The sequence below is a fragment of the Salminus brasiliensis genome, chromosome 13 (genome assembly GCF_030463535.1).
Source record: "Salminus brasiliensis chromosome 13, fSalBra1.hap2, whole genome shotgun sequence".
Classification (NCBI taxonomy): domain Eukaryota; kingdom Metazoa; phylum Chordata; class Actinopteri; order Characiformes; family Bryconidae; genus Salminus; species Salminus brasiliensis.
In genome coordinates this window covers 8107021-8126450 of record NC_132890.1, presented here as the reverse complement: position 1 = coordinate 8126450, position 19430 = coordinate 8107021, and the positions used below count along the sequence as shown (strand labels likewise).

Sequence of the window (19430 nt, the reverse complement as noted above, 5' to 3'; positions counted from 1 at the left end):
ACAGGTCTCATGTTTCTAATGTAAGCACCCTTTGCCAAACGATCATCTTCAGCCCTTTGTTAAAACAGCTTTATTCAAGACACTTATTCCTGGGAATGCTTTTAGTGCCTCTTTTACAAGTACAGCTCTTAGCCTCAGAGAGTACATTCTGGAGGTTTAAGAGGTAACTGGCTGTTCTCATGTTCATCTACTCTCTGTCTGAAGAGCATCTGCTCAACAGGGTGAATCTGTTTTTCATTGGAGCCATAAAGCTGTTGTACAAAGCCTTCAGGGACATAGTTGAGGGGACTGATTGTAAACAGAGAAGAACATTGACTGTGAAAGGCTCTTTATACTCAGTATCATTTGACTCTGCTATCCTCGTTTTAGTAGATGACACGCCCCGAAGACACGTCTAGTCCCTGTTACCTAGCTAGCATCACTGTAACGGATGGGTTGGTAATGCAGAGAAGGATGTGTGTGTGGCAGAGGTGGGCTTATGTCTGTTTACGCTTGACTCAGCATCTGTTCCTCATCTGAGGTGGGGTTTTTTTCGTCTTGTGGAATGTGAAGACTAGTGAATGTGCATTGAAGTGCTTGTATACCTGTGTATGTGTATGTGTGTGTATGTAGGAGGATGTATGATGTATTTGGCTCTAAAGATATATTGTTCTTGGTAACGGATAATGTTAACACTCATGTTGCTCTTTTTTTTTTTTAGAACTCATACCCCGCGTGGGAAGACTTCAGTGCCAAGGCCACAAAGCTACACTCCCAACTCAGGTGATAAACCCTAGTGTTGACAGCCCTTTGAGGTGTTGCACAGCTTTTCTAGAGATTGCAATGTGTCTGATACTTGAATATGGCTTCTGTTGGAACAAAAGATCTCCAAAATAGTCAATTTACCTAAGGTTGCTGTGGCTGAGCTGGATCCCTACTCTATCATTAGTATCACCCTTATCCAGAGAGTATTAGGAGTGTTAGTAGTCTTGCCCATGAACTCCAGTCCCCCACATGGAAGGTAGCTTTGTTGCTCACTGTGCTACACCAACCAGTCATCACAAGCCTCACAAGCTTGTGCCAGTGTTCACCAGTTGTGTAAATAAACCAGTACTAGCTATTTGAGCAAGGCAGATGTTGGCTTCTTGTTGGGAGCTGCAGACACAGGCCTAACATTTTGAAAAGTGAGAGAGACGAGGTACAATTTAACCAAGAAAAAGACTAACCAACTTCATGACTGCAGTAAACCTGCATTGATCAGTCAGCGTTTTGATGTATGATAAGCTGCATTTTGCGAAAAGTGCAGGCCATGCTCACAGTGAGCTGAGGCAAGGAAAAAAGAGGAGCTCTGAGAAACTTGGGCTGGAGTTCTGGGTGGCTTCCGCTAATTAAACCTGAAGCTGGACCCCCCTCGTTGCCAGGCAGAGACTGAATTTACATCCCTAAAGGGTAAAGGAAGCTGAGCGTTTTAGGGTGCATAATAATGGAGGAGTTTGGGCGTGACCCTTCTCCCAAACCTTAGTGTGAACAAATAGAGAAATCAGGTTAATAACAACCACTACACTGCAACAATTAGTGAATTATTTTCTAATTTATCTTAACTTGTTTTTTTTTATTCAGAATTTAGCATATTTATGGAATAATAGATAATTCAGCTGGGGTCAATAAATACCACCTGAAACTAGAAACATTATCTGCCAGTGGAATAAAACACCTTCAGTAGATACAATTACTAAAAACAAGTAAAAAATAAGTTATAATAATAATAATCTTATAATATTTTTCAACAATCTAATAATGAGCAATATTGTATATTTATATTGTATATTTCGTCTAGATTTGAGAGGATTGCACTTGCTAAGATATCATGTTTTGCATTGTAAAATGTGAATCATTGTACATTTGACCTGCTTCCATTTCTTTAAATGTACTGTAACAGTAGTGATGTTGCTTCATGTTATGTTCTCCATGCGCTCCTCAGGACCACAGTACTGGCTACTGCAGCTTTCCTGGATGCCTTTCAGAAGGTGGCGGACATGGCGACCAATACAAGAGGTAAAGATCCTGTGAAAGCTGAGAAAGATTCATGATCCCAAGCAAACCACATCATCTCTCAGACATGATGGAGGCACTGTTATGGCATGAGCATGTATTGCTGCCAGTGATACTGAGTCACTGGTGTTTATTGATGATGATGTTGCTGCTAATAGAAGTGAAGTAGCAGGATGAATGCTGAAGTGTTTAGGGCTTTGTTGGAGAATGACCCAGAACATACTGCAAAACAAACCCAAGAGCTTCTTAAGGCAAAGAAATGGAATGTTCAGTAACCTGACCTCGACCCAGAGCTGCCTTTAACTTACTGAAGACAAAACTGAGGCAGAAAGACCCACAAACAAGCAGCAACTGGAGGCGGCTGCAGGAAAGACCTGTCAAAGCATCTCAAGGGAGGAAACTCAGCATTTGGTGATGTCTTTGGTTTCCAGACTTTAGGCAGGCATTGCCTGCAAGTGATATTTATAATTGTGTTACAAAGCTTGTCCAATTACTTTTGAGCCTGTGAAAATAGAGGGACTGAAAAGGCTGCAATTTCTAATTGGAAAATTAAGTATCTTACTTGATACTCAAAATACCATCAGCAGATACAACAACCATCATTTACTTGAGTTTTAGTTTCCTTTGTCTGTCCAATTTAGAATATTTCTAAAAACGGGTCACGCTTCCAAGACCCTGTTTCACTGCCTATCCTCCAGCATTAAACTCACTAGTGACAGCAGCACCTTTCCGGCTAGGCCGGCTCGTGAAGCGATTTTGGACTCAAAGAGGTCAAATGAATTTAGTATTCATTGGCACAGTTTTAAGATGTGGGTCAGACACAGCTGTAGGCATGGAACAGGATTAACCATGTTAGCATCTGTCTTTCTTATCTGCATACCATATCCTACCAGCTTCACAAATCACTGTGCGTACAGGAACATCATCTCAGTGATTTGTGGAGGGTACACAGCGTCCGCTGCAGTCGAGCTGTTCGTGCACTGATGGCGGCGGTTGCTATGGGCTACAACAGTTTCCAAGGTTATCACCTGAATAGAGTTGTTAGACCAGACTCAGGTATCCAGTGGAGACCAGGCACAGTGATTTGCTCTCAGTTCAGAGAGAGCAGAGGTAGAAGAGGTGTTTCGGATGGGTTGTGAATTTGGGTTGCATTAAAATGGGAAGTGTGGGCTCATATCAGAAATTTTCTATGCATTAATCTGTAGATACTGATCATTTTTCTTTGTTTCTAAAATATTTCCTGGTGGGACCCACCTGGATTAGCAATTAACAGAGAAATAGAAACTTTATTTCTTTTTATAATATTTGTGCATGGTTTACAGTAAATGCAGTAAAATGAATAAAATTCAGATACTTTTGTTCAGTATCTCAGTATTACCAAGTTTGGTATATTGTATTATATATATATATATATATATATATATATATATATATATATATATATATATATAATATTTGTTATATTATTATAATTACTACATTATATTATAATTATATTACATAATAATACTAGTTTATTATTTTATGTATTTGATATTTTTTTCTGATAGATATATACACATATAAATTATATCTATAATTTCTCAAAAATAATGTTATTATAACAATTATTATTATGTTGAATATGTATAATTATATAAATGTATTATAAAAACCATTATTGGTGTATTTACAACTATAAAAAACAACTATTAGTTTATGTACAGTGTTTGATTCACTCTTAATAATTGCATTATGCATAACAATAAAAATCATAATTTCTTTTTATTTTATCTGCTGAGACCTGAGATCATCATGCATTCTTATGAATTATTACATGTAAAGGGATGCACTGATGCACCAACATTCCCAGTCAGTGCAAAAAATCAGATGTCAATACACATTTGTAGAATGCAAATTCACCTATGATATCATTATGGATCATGTATTTATTTCAGTTACAAATGCAGTAAAATGAATCAAATACAGTAGTCACTTCAAGTACTTCAAGTACAATGTCACTTCAAGTTCTGTTTTTTCAGACACACAACAAAAGCTTAATCAGACATCGGTTTGACTGCAGTGAAATCTGCAGAGACATCGGTTTGAAAGCAGTCATTTGCCAGTACTGACACGACTCCGATATCATTGTGCATCCTCAGTCATAAAGTCACTGTAAAGAGACTCAGTGAGCCTATTGGCAGGGCTGCTGTTGCTGGGGTGCACAATTTGGTAGCATGTCCCAGTTTTAGCCACAAATCCACTGGGGCGAGCATGCTCCATCTCGCTCAGACCTGCTCACTTTCACAGTCCCACGTTCTCCACTGAGTCCGTCAGCTTTATCATTCTAAAATGACCCACAGCTTGACGGCAGGCAGTTTTAACAGCTGCACATCTAATAAATATTATAGCTTTAGACCTTATGGATCTTTAGATCTGCCCATGAATCCCACAACAGCGTTCTGTATGTTGTTTCTGGCAAAAGTAAATAAATAAATAAAGGTGCTTCAGATTGATCTGGGAACAAGGGTCTTCTATGAATGAGGCCTAGAAGATCCATGTTTGGTACCTTAAAGAACCTAAGAACACGTAAAGAACCTTTCAAAGGTCTGTAGAACCTTCACTTGATGTAAAGGGTCTTTACGAATTGGCTTCACTCAAAGAACCATTTAAAGTACCTTTACTATTATGAGTAGCATCACCTTGAATCTTTAGATGGCTTTTTAAACTTTATAGAAGAAGTTAATTAAGTTAATTATGAATTTTATTTAATTTATTTTATTTAAATTAATAAAACTAGATTTTATGGCAAATTTTCTTGGACTGGTCCATCCATCAGTAAATGATCAGATATTGTAAAGGGCAGCTGGTGATTTGAATTGGTGTGAAATATAAATTTAAGAAGGATGAGTTATTATAAAGTTTGGAAAAGGCAGCAGCAGTATTTTGACTGTAAAAACTCAGAGTCTCAGAATATGCTTTTCTAAGTGTATCGAGGAGACTGTTAGTGCTTAATAAACACTGATCAGCTGCAGATTTCATTACTAACAATGTAATTAGACTGGGTTAATTAGATGAAGAGCTGCAGATGTTAAATAAAAATCCCTCTATTCAGTACGGGAGAGGATATGAATAGTAGTTTATAAGAATCTGTCACTACTGATGTGTTTAGTCTGTGATTACATGTATTGTGATAAATATCGTATATCGTATCGAAAAAAGTCTTTACATATTGTGATAGAGTGTTTTTACCATATCGCCCAGTCCTACCCCTAATGCCCCCTTTCTACCCTCAACAGAATCATTACCAGACGTCAATGAACCAGATTAGTCTATTTGCCCTCAGGGAATGCTGTGGTCCACGCTGGGCCTCCAAACCTGCACCACAGCAATAAATTAGTCACTTTTAGTGGACGGCTGTCACTGGAGCGTTTTTACTTCTGAGCCTTAAATCATCTGCCTGAAAGCAGTTTATTTGATTAGATCATTCCGTACATGCTAATAATACAACAGCCACTGTAAACTGGTTTTGGGAAGGCACTTCTATTTCTATCATTCATACCCAGCATTTTACACAGCGCTTAGTTTTATATCTGGTGTCCTTCAGCATAAATCGCATGCCTGTTTGCGTGTATACGTGAGTATGTGTGTGTGTGGTGGCCTGATTTCCAATCTGTAATGTAGCTACATTGAAGATGTTGTCCGCTCTAGTGCCCGCCAATAGAAATGGAGTTGCTAATCCCTGGTATTAAGTGTTAGCAATCAGTCCATTCTGAATCAGGGGCAGGCTGGAAGTGCTGGCACAGCTGGAGATTTCACTAAAACACTGCCATCAGGCCACAGCCATCATCCCCACCGCTCCCTACTGACACACATCCAGCCTCCCAATTAAGAGCACAGTCACTTTCTAACTGATCATGTACAGTAAGTCTCTGTCACTTCCTCACAGCTCGTGGCAGATATGTTTTTGAATATGTGCCACAAATAAAAATGATGCATCACTTACTTGAGTACTTGAACACTTCATTTCAATGTCTACATCATTTCCATGTAATTAAAATATTTGATATTTGTGGCTAATATTAAGTAAACAAAGGGACAACACTGGACAACACCCTTTTCCTGTATAAAAATTCTGTATATAAAAAGTATATATAAATATATTTAAATTCGTTTTTTTTATTTATTTTATTTTTAAGTTTAGGTTCAGGTAGTTGTGCATTATTCGTGTTGGTTTTAGCAGTACTTTTAGTTTTTGTTACTTTTAATTTTGTATTTAGTTCTGTTTTTAGTTTTTATTTATCTTTTAATTTTGGGTTTCAATTGTAATTTTGTACATTTAATTTCAGTTAGTTTTGAAGATATTATAACATTATTTGTTTTAATTGTAGTAATAGTACTTAGAAGTAGTCTATTTTAAATTTTTATTCAGTTCGGGTTTTATTTTTTGTTTTTATTTTTATTTTTCTTATTTTAATTTTTTATTTTATTTTAGATTCTGGTAGTTGTAAAGGTTTGTTATTCATTTGAGTTTGAGTAGTACGTTTAGTCTATTTTGTATTTTAATTGTGGTAGTAGTTTATTTTAAAATCAGTTCTAGTTTTATTTTTGGTTTTTATTTAGATTTTAAAGCTTAGTTTTAGGTTGTTTTGAGGGTTCATTTTCCATTTTAGTTTTAGCAGTATGTTTAGTCTATTTTGTATTCAGGTCAGGTTTTGTTTTCATTTTTAGTTAAATTCATCTTTTAATTGTGGTTAATGATTTTATTTCAGTCCAGTTTTTTAAGTCTATTTTATTTTTTTATTCATTTTCAGGTACTTTTGTACTCAATTTTTTGGTTTTAGTTTTTAGTTTCAGTTTCAGTTCATTTCTAATATTTTAGTAACTTGGTTTCATTTGTCAATGTTTCAATCAACCTAAAATATATAATAAGTTCCCATTTCTACCTTCTGTGTAGTTCACAACCCACCACCACCCCGTCACCTCCTTATAACTCCATCACACATATCTCTCAGTTTTAGCTCAGCTAAGAGCAGAGTCTGAAACCACCAGAAGACTCCACACCATGGTGCAGAATTTTCAGTGCGTTGTAACAATCCCATAAGGCATCGTAATATATAGTGGAAAAAAAATGATATACACCAAACAGACATGGAATACCCATAATACATTGCGCTGTTTGGCTTAAAGATTCGAGCGCAGCTTCTCTGAGGAAAACAGATGTTCAGATTTATGCGATGCAATTTGCTGTCGCACAGCAATGAGGACAGTCAATAGAGAATAGTGTCCAGTTTCGGACACAGCTTTACAGTTTAGCTAAATGGTTCTTTAATGATATTGAAAGGGTTCTTCACTATGATGGAAAACACAATGTTATCGGTTCTTTAGAGAACCTTTACAAAATGATTCTACACAGCACCCAAATAGGTTACACTGTTGTAATGGACCAAAGAACGTTTCAGGATGTTTCAGGGCATCTTCTGTGATAGGGCAACACTTGAACTTCTAAAGCAACCAGGAAACTGACCTCCTTCCTATGGTTTGGTTTAGATGATCAGATGGCTGCAGTAATTGGTCTGTTTTGAGACCCTCTGGCTTTTAAGGAAATATCGATGGTTCTCATTTTCCCAGTGAGATGAAAGTTTTGCTTTGTTTCATCAAAGAGGACGAAAGCAGAGGAAGTGAGTGTTTATATGCATGTATTTGAAGTGTTAGAAAAGTTTGAGTGAATGTACACAAGTGAACACACTCAATTTAAAAACCTTGACTTTGTCTATTACACCCCCCCAACCCCAATCTTTCATTTTGGAGGAGTTCAGCTGTTTGGCACGTCTCTTAGAGCTTTATGGCAATGGCGTCATGGTCAGTATTTATAGAGCAGATGTGGGAGTTTGAAGGCAGTCTATTAGAACATGTGTCAGACAGGCGTGGAGGTTTTTGATGTCTCTGTCTGCTTCGTATTTGCGAGCCTGCTGACCTCTAAGAATAGCTGCATTTGTTTACATTCGCGACATGGGGCAAAACTGCTTCAGAGGGATATTTACTCAGAAACGCTTTGTTCCTCTGGGCCTGTGTTCACACACTTGCGAGACATTGTGTTTTTGAATGCCATGGGTTGGGAATAGGCCTTTCGTTGCTGTCGAAGGCATTGTTTTGTTGTTATGCAGTTCAGGATTCAGTATTGTGTTTGTCCTGCTTTACACTGCACATCCAAGGTTTTATAGACCTGCTATTCCAGCATTTCATCAGAAATCAAGGGTATTAAAAAAGTGTTTGTCCAGGTTCTGGTTCACAAAGAGCACTCTAACACATCTCAGAAGTACTGGATAGAGCTCAATCGCGCTCTGAATTCTCTGAAGCCCAGTGCTTTGGGGTATTTACCACTCTAGGCGATGCTTGGCATTGAACATGGTGAGCCTAGGCCACAGATGAGCAGAAATCAAACAAGCCCTTTCTGAGTTCAGAGCAACACACTACAGTGTGCAGAGCCGGGCAACTCCAGAACCAGGATTGGGAACCAGTATCTTAGGCTTTTTGGGCGTCTTCTTCTGGGCGTCCCAGTCTATTGGCAGTGCTGCTCTGAGGAGATTAGACAAGCTGAGTGTGCACGGTTGAATGCCTGTGTCAGCAATGAGTGAGCCTTTAAGTAACTGAATTGACCCATTTGACCCATTTAAAAGAATGTCTGGATGCTTTTGGGCAATATACTATAGATTCCTGATAATTGATTATCAGCAGATTAGAAACAGGGTTAAGGTTAGATTCACCCCTTAAACATAGAGAGCCTGTGTGTAGGCCCACACTCCCAATTACTCACACACTCACTATTATAAATACTTTTTACAGCGATTATCTGCTTACAGTTGCACCTGTCCAGGGTGGGATCTACATATTAGGCAGCAAGTGAACAGTCAGTTCTTGAAGGTGATGTGCTGGAAGCAGGATAAATGGGCAAGCCTAATAATTTGATCCACTTTCCAAGAGCCTAATTATGATGGCTAGATTGGCTAGACAGAGACTGGGTCAGAGCATCTCCAAAACATCAGGCAGATCTTGTGGAGTGTTCCCACTATGCAGTACCAGGTCAATACCTACCAAAAGTGCTCCAAAGAAGGACAATCAGTGAACCAGCAACAGGGTCATGGGTGCCCCAAGGCTCATTGATGTCAAGGCTCCACCTCACAACAAACAGGATCTGAAGGATCTGCTGCTAACAACATAGTGTCAGATATCACAGGACACCTTCAGCTAGGTGGTTTTAATGCTGTGGCTGACTGGTGTAAATGTTATTTAAATATGAGTAATATCATCAAGTTCTATTCACAGTATTCAGTATTAGCACTGGATGCTACATCCAGTTGGATGTAAGTTAAGAACAAGGTCTCTGTAAAGTGTTATGTTGTATTTTAAGAATGATGAAAGTCCACCTAGGGCTTTGTAATCTCTGTGGTAAGGGGATTTAGGGAGGGAGTCTCAGACCTGCTTGGGTTGAGAGGAGTCGTAGTAATGGAGTATTGTTTTAATGATGGCCCTGGGGCCTGTTTGTGTGCCCTGTGTTTGTGCTTAGACCTTCCTTGATATCTTTGTGTGAATGTGTGTGTTTGTGTGTGTGTGTGTGTATAAGTCTTCTCAGTGTGATATCTGCAGCTTGCGGTGGAGAGGCAGAGGCATGTAATCCTCTTTACCTTGCTCTGACACACAGACTGAGTTTCTGCACAGCCGTGTCTGTGTGTATGTCAGTGTGTGTGTGTGTGTGTGTGTGTGTGCAGGGTGCGTAGTGTGCGGTTAATCTGCCTGGGTGCTCTGGACTGGCAGATGGCATGTATCCGTGCCAGCCATCTGGAGTGTAGGGCACGGGTGAGAATCGGTGCAGGAGATTAACGTCAACTTCACACTTACTGTAGTCCACTCACTCCTAACACATCGTCACAGGAAATGACAAATATATCAGGTCCAACTGACACACAAAGATACGCTCAGTGGTTTGCAATTACTTTATAATATAAAACAACAATAAAGGGCTTAACAATTTTTGGCCTATGAATGTGTTTAGTTAGTTGGAAGCCAGAAAGCTATGAAAACATAGTTGTGCCCAGAATAATTAACATAGCCCGTCAGGAATGATAATTTTATAAAATTAATATCACAAAAGACTCATATTTGGAAAAGTGGTGATCCAATAATGAGGCAAAAAACATGAAAATATGATGTAATTAGATGCTTGCTGTATATTATTGATCAATTTAAGATTAATTTCTCTGATAAATAACAATCATACCTCCTTATATCACCAAATTACATGAAATATTAAATAAATGGTCAAAAAAGGTTTTCTTTATAAATTTCACTTGATACAAGTTGTGTTTTTGTATTGTTTTATTGATATGTGCATTTTATTATATATATATATATAACATTAAAATCTAGCATAAATGTTATACTTATTTGAGAACGTTTGCTTTATATATAAATCAATATATATCAAACATAATATATCAAATCTAAGATATTTGCTGTGTATTTGTATTGTTACATGGTTCTCTGCATTTTATTAATTGAATATTTCATATTGCACCTGCAAAAGGTCTAAAACCAATTCAAGCTTGTGATTTCATTTGGATACCAATGTTTGGATACCAATTTTATTTTGTTGACATTTCATCATTAAAAAAAAAACACACACACACACAAAACTATTTTCTTGAAGCTGTATTCTATTAAACCAGCAGTTGTACCACTTTAAAACATTTCAATGAAATGAATTTATAGTCGTCTTTACCGCAAGCGCAGGAGCAGCAGCGCTGAGAGGCAGGGGAGAGGGCCAGAGTCAACACATTAGCTGTGTGAGTGCTGTACATCATCCTACTTAACTTAAACAAACACAGAGCTGGAACTGTGTGAGAGAACAGTACATCACGTTCAGCCCCATCCTGCAGGAAGTGGGGACGGGAGAGTAAGGAAGAGAGAGTCAGTCAGATAAAAGGTGGAAACTGGAGAAGTGAGAGAGAAAGGACAATGTCTGGAGTTCAAGGAACTTGTGGTGTGAAGAAGGACGGTAGAGCGAAGTGAAACTGGGATTGGAACGGCAGATTGACACTCATTCAGTTCACCCCGCGATTTAGACCTCGGCTAAAGTTTGATACAGCGGTGTTCAAATCGCACTCACTGCCAGTCATAAACTGGTCATGACACTTTTCACACTACAGGATTTCGACTCACCAGCATGTCCAGATATTTAGCATGCAAGATATTTTTATAACCCGGTTGGGTCACAGCTTTGAACAATTCTCACATAGCAATTTAGAGCCGATTTTGAGTCCCGAGCGAACACCGATTTGCCTCAGAGCGGATGTTTTTCTCAGCGACTTCCAAAACCTGTTGGCGAGCGGAAAATCAGGGCTAAAATCGTGTAGTATGAACTCTGCATTAGGAGGTGCCTTGCTCAAGGGCCCTTCATCCATGGATGTTAAGGCAGGGGAAAGCACTGTTCCTTTACTACCCCAATTCCCACTTCCTGACAGTCAAGGGCATCAAACCAGTGACCTTCTGGTCCCCAAGCCTGCTTTTCTACCCTGAGGCCACACCTAAGTCTAACAGAGTCCAACACAGAGAGAGAGAGAGAGAGAGAGAGAGAGAGAGAGAGAGAGAGAGAGAGAGAGAGAGAGAGAGAGAGAGAGAGAGAGAGAGAGAGAGAGAGAGAGAGAGAGAGAGAGAGAGTAAAGCCTTAAACTCCAGTAATACAATGTCTGTCTGACTGCCTCTTAGTACAGTTGTGTGTATGTGTGTGTGTGTGTGTGTGTTTAGTGTCAAGGTAATGCAAAGCACATCTGGAGAGGGACAAGAGGAGTGTGGAGTATTTTTAGCAGCAGTGGCTGATTCCCTTGGCAGGAAATCTCAGAGTAAACAGTCTTTTACGCACACACAGACACACACACATACACACACACCTTAAATTTCCTCAAGTTTAGAGACTGTCCTGTGTGGTTTACAGCAGACGGCTCATACAATTCCTGTCAGTTATCTTCTGTTCTCACTCTTACAATGTGTGTAATACCCTCTGAACCCTCCATACATTAAATGTGTCTCTCAAAACCATGAGAAGTGGTTAATGTTTGAGGTCACCTGTGGAATAATGCTGTTGGGCTGTTTGGTGGAGAAATGAGTGTTTAAGGCCTGTATACAGGCGGTAAATGTGTGGCTTGTTGATGAAGGTTCTTCACCTTGCTGTTACAGACATGTTTCATTATGAAACCAAAAGTGGAACGTTATTCTAGTCATACTGTGCTAAAAAATAGAGAATTTTCAGATAAAGGGAATTGTTTGGTTTAAGGTTCTAATCACAGAGGAAATGAATGCTCAAACCCCCAATGCTCAAACCTCCCTCTTCCAGCTGAGACCTTGCTTCTACAGTGCAGAGGAGAGCACTCCCACTGGTAAATTAGTTTAAATCCCAGAGGTTCTATATCTGTGGTCTCCAACCCTCCTCCTGGAGACCAACCCTCCTGCAGGTTTCACCTCTCTACAACTAAAATCTAACACGCCCCATTCAGCCAATCGAGGACTTCTGAAGGCAGCAGTTAGCTGGATCAGATGGGGTGGATTAGCTTTAGTTCCAAGATCTCCAGGAAGGTCTGTAGACCACTGTGTTAGAGCTTGGAAAACATCATAATGCACAAAGCAGATCTATTCCAGGACCAAGGAGGATTCCTTGGATGGTCTATGTGATGCACTAGTGAGTCTACTGACAAACTTAAAAACAGCCTGGTCAGATCAAGGTGGTCAAGGTGGTTGAGCTGATTGACCAGCTTAGCCAAGAGTGTAATCTTGTTTCAGTTTGATGGTTCAGCTGATCTAGCTGGTTTAGCTGATCTAACAAGCTAGTCATTCATCTTGACCAGCAATCAGTTGGTTGAGCTGCATAGCCAGCACAACCAGTCAACTAGTGTGACCTGCTCGATGGTCTAGTTGACCAAGTGGGCCATCCATCAAAGTCAAATGAAAACATACACTTTGCTGATCAAGAGCTAGGCTGGTCTACAAGCTTTTTCCACAGGATTTCCATCTTTTCAACCACCTTGACCACCAAAGACCAGCTTCAACAGTCTGAAGCTGATATAGAGCTGGATTTTTAAGCAGGAGCAGTCATCTCCTGAAGATTGGTGAAGAGTGGTCATCTACAGAAATGAGAACTTCTAGAAAACAAGCAAAATGACTGAAAACACTTGAGTTAACGATGGCTGTTAAAGAGCAGCACAATTCTGAATTGTACCAGAATAAGTGAATCGAATCACATTGTTGAGAATTGTGAGATTTCACGATGCTCCATTTCCTCATCTTCACATGTTCGAGGTGTGCTGAAGTAGACGTGATGTTGGGGAGAGTGCATACACTCTTAGCTTAAGTTGTATATGGCAGAATCAGGTCTTTGTGTTGAGCTGACTTGTGTGTGTATGCGAGAATGAGAAAAGAGAGAGAGAGAGAAGGAGAGAGAGAGAGAGATGCTGAGCTGCAGGCAGACTGAAGCGAGACGTCCATGAATAATTCTGTTTGACTCGCTCACACTGATGCGCTGTTGCAGTGCCAGGCATTGAGCGACTCCTCTGCAGGCCCTGGAGAGAAACCATGGAGACTGCAGGCTTCCACACACATGCACACACAACCAAACACACACACACACACACAGCCCCAGAGCGCCTGGCAGCCTCGGCTGCACCTGCACATGTACACGCACGTCGGGGAGTGAGAGCAGGAGCCAGGGGAGTAGACAGCAAATGAGGGCATTTAGATAGAGAGAGAGAGAGACATGTTAGATGTGCTGAAGAAAAGAACAGCTCTATATAGAGGAGGATGATATCGGTGTCTTTATTAATAATTACACAACAGAACGCCTCTCTGAGCATGTTGGTGGCATTGGCAGTACTTCAGCAATGCTAAGCAGCTGTATGCTTTGTTAAAATGAGGTTTATGGGCTTCCAAATTGAGCTGTTTGTCTGTGGTTTGTCTCGATTGTCAGTAGGTTGTGAGTTTGAATTCCAAATCATAATGCCCAACAATGATGAGTTGTGGGTTCGAACCCCTGTCCATTAAGCTGCCATCGTTGAGCCCTTGAGCAAGGCCCTTTAACCCTCTATGATTTAGGGGTCAACAATGATGGCTCAGTGATTGGTGTACTGAGTGTACTGAGTTATGAATCACATGGTTGTGGGTTCAATCCCCTGTCCACTAATTTGCTTTGTTGGGCCTTGGAGCAAGGCTTCTAACTCTCTATGGTTTAGGGCCCAACAATGATGGCTCAGTAGGAAGCTCAGCCCTAAACCATCTCTATGCTAGAAGTACTGAGTTATCGATCACAGGGTTGTGGGTTTGGTTAAGGGCCTTGCTCAGTGGCTTGGACAAGGGCATGGGCAGGGGGGATTGAATCCACAACAATTCAATCTTCTTGTCCAGGTCCTTGAGCAAGGCCCTTAAACAAACCCACAGCCCTGTGATCAATGACTCAGTACTTCTAGCATTGAGATGGTTTAGGGCCCAACAACGATGTCTCAATGGTTGGAGTATTGATTTATTTATCTCAGTGGATTCTCTTCTCCACTAAGCTGCCATTGTTGGGCCCTTGAGCAGGGCCCATAATGGCTCAGTAGTTGGAGTGCTGAGTTATTGATCACACGGTTGTGAGTTTAATACTCAGGTCCACAAAGCTGTCTACCCTATCTGCCTAAGGGCCCAACTTTTTCTTTTGTATGTGGACAGCTTGGTGGACCTGGGTATCAAACCCACAACCCTGTGATCAATAACTTGGTGTTCTAACCAGTGAGCCACCACTACCGTTATATATTGTAATATGCCCCAGTTGATTTAGTGCTGGATTTACAGTATGTAAAATACTGAATAAAAAATACAGAATAAAGTATTTATATAATTTACATATCATTTTATAACATTTTTAATGTGGCCAACCCTTATGAACATCACCCACCCCTAATGTCAGCCTATCACAGTTCCAGACATGTAATATCTAAGAGGCATCATCATCATTTGTGAGGCTATTTTGGGCAGGGATTGGAGTCGCTCTGTAGTTTACTATAATGTACTATGTGTGTAAGTGTGTGTGTGTGTGTGTGTGTGTGTGTGTGTCTGATGCAGGGATTGGCAGAACAAAATATCTCTCCTGTATTATCCGAAATTACACTAGTTTTACAATTACATAAATGGGGTGAAATCTGGGTTAGAGTTGGATCAGCTTTGAAATTGTCCATTGCAGGTCAGTTATGGGAGGCATCCTCTTCAGCCATTAGAGCTCCAGTTCAGAAGGCTTTCCTGTTACAGGCTGACATATAAACCAGATGTCACAAAGACTCTTCTCCAAAATGTGGAGAAAAACACTAGCGCTGTATAAAGTTAACTTTAGGGTTTGTATTTATGTATTAATCTTAAAATGGCAATATCCTACCTTTTTCATAAATCTGCTTTTGACATACACTGACAAAAGTATTGGGACACCTGCCCATGCATTGTTTCTTCTCAAATCACGGGTATTAAACAAGAGTTTATTCTGCTTTTGTTGGAGTAACTGTCTCTGCTGTCCAGGGAAGAAGGCTTTCCATTGCACCTCATAAACAACTTATCCAAAAAGTACACACAGTTCCACTGCAACACAACTGAATGCTGAGGGCTCTAGCCCAAGCCTAGCCCCTCTAGCCCAAGCCTGGCATTATTGGCAATACTTCTCTACAGGGCATAGGCAAGCTGTGTGTGTGTGCATTTGCACATCTCTGTCAGCAATGGATGCCAAGTGAAGAAGCTTAATGATGCAAGGGGTGTCCTCTAACATTAGGACACACAGTGTATGTTTAATAGTTGTCAGCGATAATAAGTGATAGTCCCCTTAATTACTGCCTTTTAATTACTGCTGCCAGTGCAGTCAAAGCTCATGCATATCCTCATTGGCCACAGTGAGATGTCTCAGTGTGTACAAGTGTATAGTCAGTGTTCTACCATCTTCTATCTGTCACTATATGAAAGGTCTTTGAGGCCTCCCTTATTGTTGGATGTGCTGTATTTTTTGTGTTATATTGTTCTATGCAATCAGAGTAATAGTGTAGCTCAGCCAAGTATAATCCTTTCAATTTACCTGCACAAGGCCAAGTTGATTCACAAAGCAGTACGGTGTGATAACCTACTTATTGCTGAAGCATTAATTAGGAGGGCTAAACTGCTAATGAATTTGCTGACAAATTTACAAAATGAGTGAATTTACTGTGTACCATCAATGTGTACTACGTAGACAGAACATATTTAATGTGCATATTGTAATATGCCATGCTTTAATTGATTAGTTTAAGTAGCTACTAGAGTGAGAAATTGAAGTCTTGACCCCTAGACTTGAGTCTAAGGAGTTAATGGAGACCTGGCCATGTTTGTTATAGCTCTTCTACATTATCATGTGGTTCCACAAGTTCACACAGTAGTAAATAGCCAATGCTATAAGTGGCAGAATGAGAGCTATCATGTGCATCCCTTCAGAGTGCCCCCATGCCTCTGTGGTCTCCAGCTCAACTAAATAGTTTCCCCAGGCATGGGCAGGTGCTGGATGTGGAAGCGCCAGCTGAATGGACCGTCTCAGACCAGACCATGTGATCTGGAGAAGGCTGTGGGAGCCGCACATGTCCGGTCAGGGCGGGAGGCCAGGGGACTCCTGGATTCAGGAAGTCTCTGAACGCTTTCAGGATGGAGCTGTCAGCTGATCTCTCAAGGGAGGGGAAGGGAAAAGGAAGCTGGCAGGTGTGTGTGTGTGGGTGGGTGGAGGGTATCAGCATAAAGTTAACAGTGACATTGGGACGGTCTGTTTTTGAGATAAAAAGACTAACCCCTCCTCCCTCTCTTCCTTGGCCTGATGTTCTTCATCTTTGAGCTGAACTGCAGCTGTGAACTTCTGAGAGCCAGCGTCGAGGAGAGGGTGAAGGGAGAGCACAACATCTCAGGACCGGGTCTCTTGTAGGCAGTGAAGCGGAGCTCATTTTTAATTTGAGCTGACTCAGGACTGGTGTCAGCAGGGGGATGCAGGATAAGGTGGTTACTCTGTGTATATGTACATTGCTGAACACAAACAGTAGTATCCCTGTGTTCGTCAGGGACATGCGGTAGGTGTGGGTAGGTGGGTTTTCCATATCATTTCCAAACCCTCTTCAGCTGGCCGACCTTTCCTTCCTTTTGCTGTCACCTGAGCTGCTGCCGAGAACATCCCACTCAGTAGGCCAGAGGACGAAATGGATTCTGGATTTGTGCTTCTGCCTGTAAAACACTTTACAGCATTGGAATAAATACAGATAAGCAAAAATACTGAAAGCATTAGTCAGAATGTGTTTGGCAGTGAAGTTCATATGATGTTGACCAGAAGATGACCAGATGATGTTGCTGAACATCTCTGTGATCTTCAGGCAGTGTATGGATGTGTTCAGTTCCACCAGCAGCTCACCTGATTTACTTTAATAAAGGACTGATTAGATGAACTAGCTATCGGATGGAACTGGAATAATTGGCCTTCTTGAGGAAAGGTCTGACATGGTTAAGCTAACACACCCACACAGACATCCGATTACAGTGCATGGTGTTTCTTATAAGCATGTGTGTATTTCAATATTAGTGTTTTTACACAAATAAATTCCACTGCCCAAAGATGGGTTTCCTGAAAGCATCTTGGCGCAAAGAGGCTTCTTAAATGGTCAAGCGAGCCTTACACTGAATACTCTCTGTAGCAGTTGAGATAACCTTAAGATTCTTAACATTAAGGTTGAATTGGATACCATTTAAAAAGTAACTAAGTATTACAGTGTTAGTGCCTCTAAGTGTATTTTTGCATTATCAAAAAAAAAATAAAAGGTTCAGAATCAGTGCCTGTGACCACATGTTACATAGAACAGCACAATAAACAACACAGCCAAGCATAGAAAGCAGGGGTCAGAGCGCAGGGTCAGCCATGCTAGGGCACTTCTGGGCCAGAGAGGATTTAGGGCGTTGGACATGGGCCCAACAGTGGTAGCTATGTTGATCCAGGATTCGAACCCACAACCGTGTGATCAATTACACAGCACTTTAGCCAGTGAGCCAACCATTGCTGCTCCAGGTATGCTATAGCATGGCTGATCACAGCTTTTTAGGCTGGGATATGTTAAGCCAAGAATCTTTGTACTGTATTATGCAAGTAAAGGCATATTCTTCTGGATTTTTTGGAAGGGGACTTTATTAATTATTAAAATATGAAGACTTTACAGGCTTTACTATGTACCGTTCTTACATTAAAACAACAGCTACCAAATATTGTGAAGTTTCACTGACCTGGAGAACGGCCTCAATGTCGTTGCTACTCTAAGCTTGATGCTGCTTTATGCAGCTTTGGTGAAGTGGCTCAGGATCACGTTCATGAGGGCTGTGTAATTCTAAGTAAATCATATTCGTGTAAAATCCTGTATTATTACTCAGGCCACATGCTTCTTTAACTTTCAGTGACAGTTCTGTATCTCTCAGCTTGTCAAGAAAAGCGTGTCCTTCTCGAAGGGGGGGATCAAGCACACCAATTCCACTTCCCTGCTATAGGGGGAGCCCAGGAGTAAGAAATACCAATTTTTGCATAATGATGCTTTAAATAAAAATGAAAAGTGCCCATAAAATCATCATATGAGCATTTGCATAAATCAGAGCATCAGATAATCATAAGCAAAATGCATTGCATCGGCAATTTGTGTCTGAAGCCTGTCTAATGTTAGTTCGTAACCCTAAAACCACATAACATGACATTCTGTAGGTCTGTGTGATTTGAACCTGGAAAGTGTTTCATTTTGAGCTACAGCAAACAGTCTACAGAGCTGGACTTCAGATATGTGCAGTGTGACGCGCGTGTCTTCAGCTGGGTGTGTTGTCTAGTGCGTGCTGCAGCAGCAGGCCAGGTTAGCACAGGCCTCTCCCATTCTCTCCTGCAATAATGGTGTTTAGGAAACAGAGCGAACAGGAAAGGCAGATACAGCAAGGAAGAATAGAGGGATATCCCCTCACTGCGCTCCCTCCTTTTCCCTTCGGACCAGCTGGGGCGAGAGGGAAAGGGTGAACCGGGGGGGGCACGGTTGAACTTTTCTCCTGACACACACATACTGTATTTACACGTTATAGAACTGTAATGCATGTGAAGATGCATGTTGTAAAGAATGTGGTCACATACAGCATGGGCGGGTCCATGCCTATATCAACTTGCGTTAAGTCTAAAGGGCATCTTTTGTACTGAAAGGTGGACACACACACACTCAAGTGGGTGCGTACAGGCATGAATCCACCCACATATGTGGACTTTCCCTTGTTTCGTCATGCTAAGCATTGTGCTTTCAGTCTCCGAAACAAAATAAGGACTTCTTGGGGCGCCTTTAATTGCT

General features: G+C 40.7%; 1 protein-coding gene across 2 annotated transcripts in view; it reads left to right on the top strand.

Moving 5' to 3' along the window:
• The window catches only part of mtss1la (MTSS I-BAR domain containing 2a), a 37669-nt gene that overhangs the window by 5860 nt on the left and 12379 nt on the right, over window positions 1–19430 (top strand). For both annotated transcript variants that reach the window (XM_072695122.1, XM_072695123.1), the window contains exons 2-3: window positions 701–762; window positions 1961–2034. In XM_072695122.1, the coding sequence (XP_072551223.1) occupies window positions 701–762; window positions 1961–2034 (136 nt within the window). The remainder of the gene's footprint in view (window positions 1–700; window positions 763–1960; window positions 2035–19430) is intronic.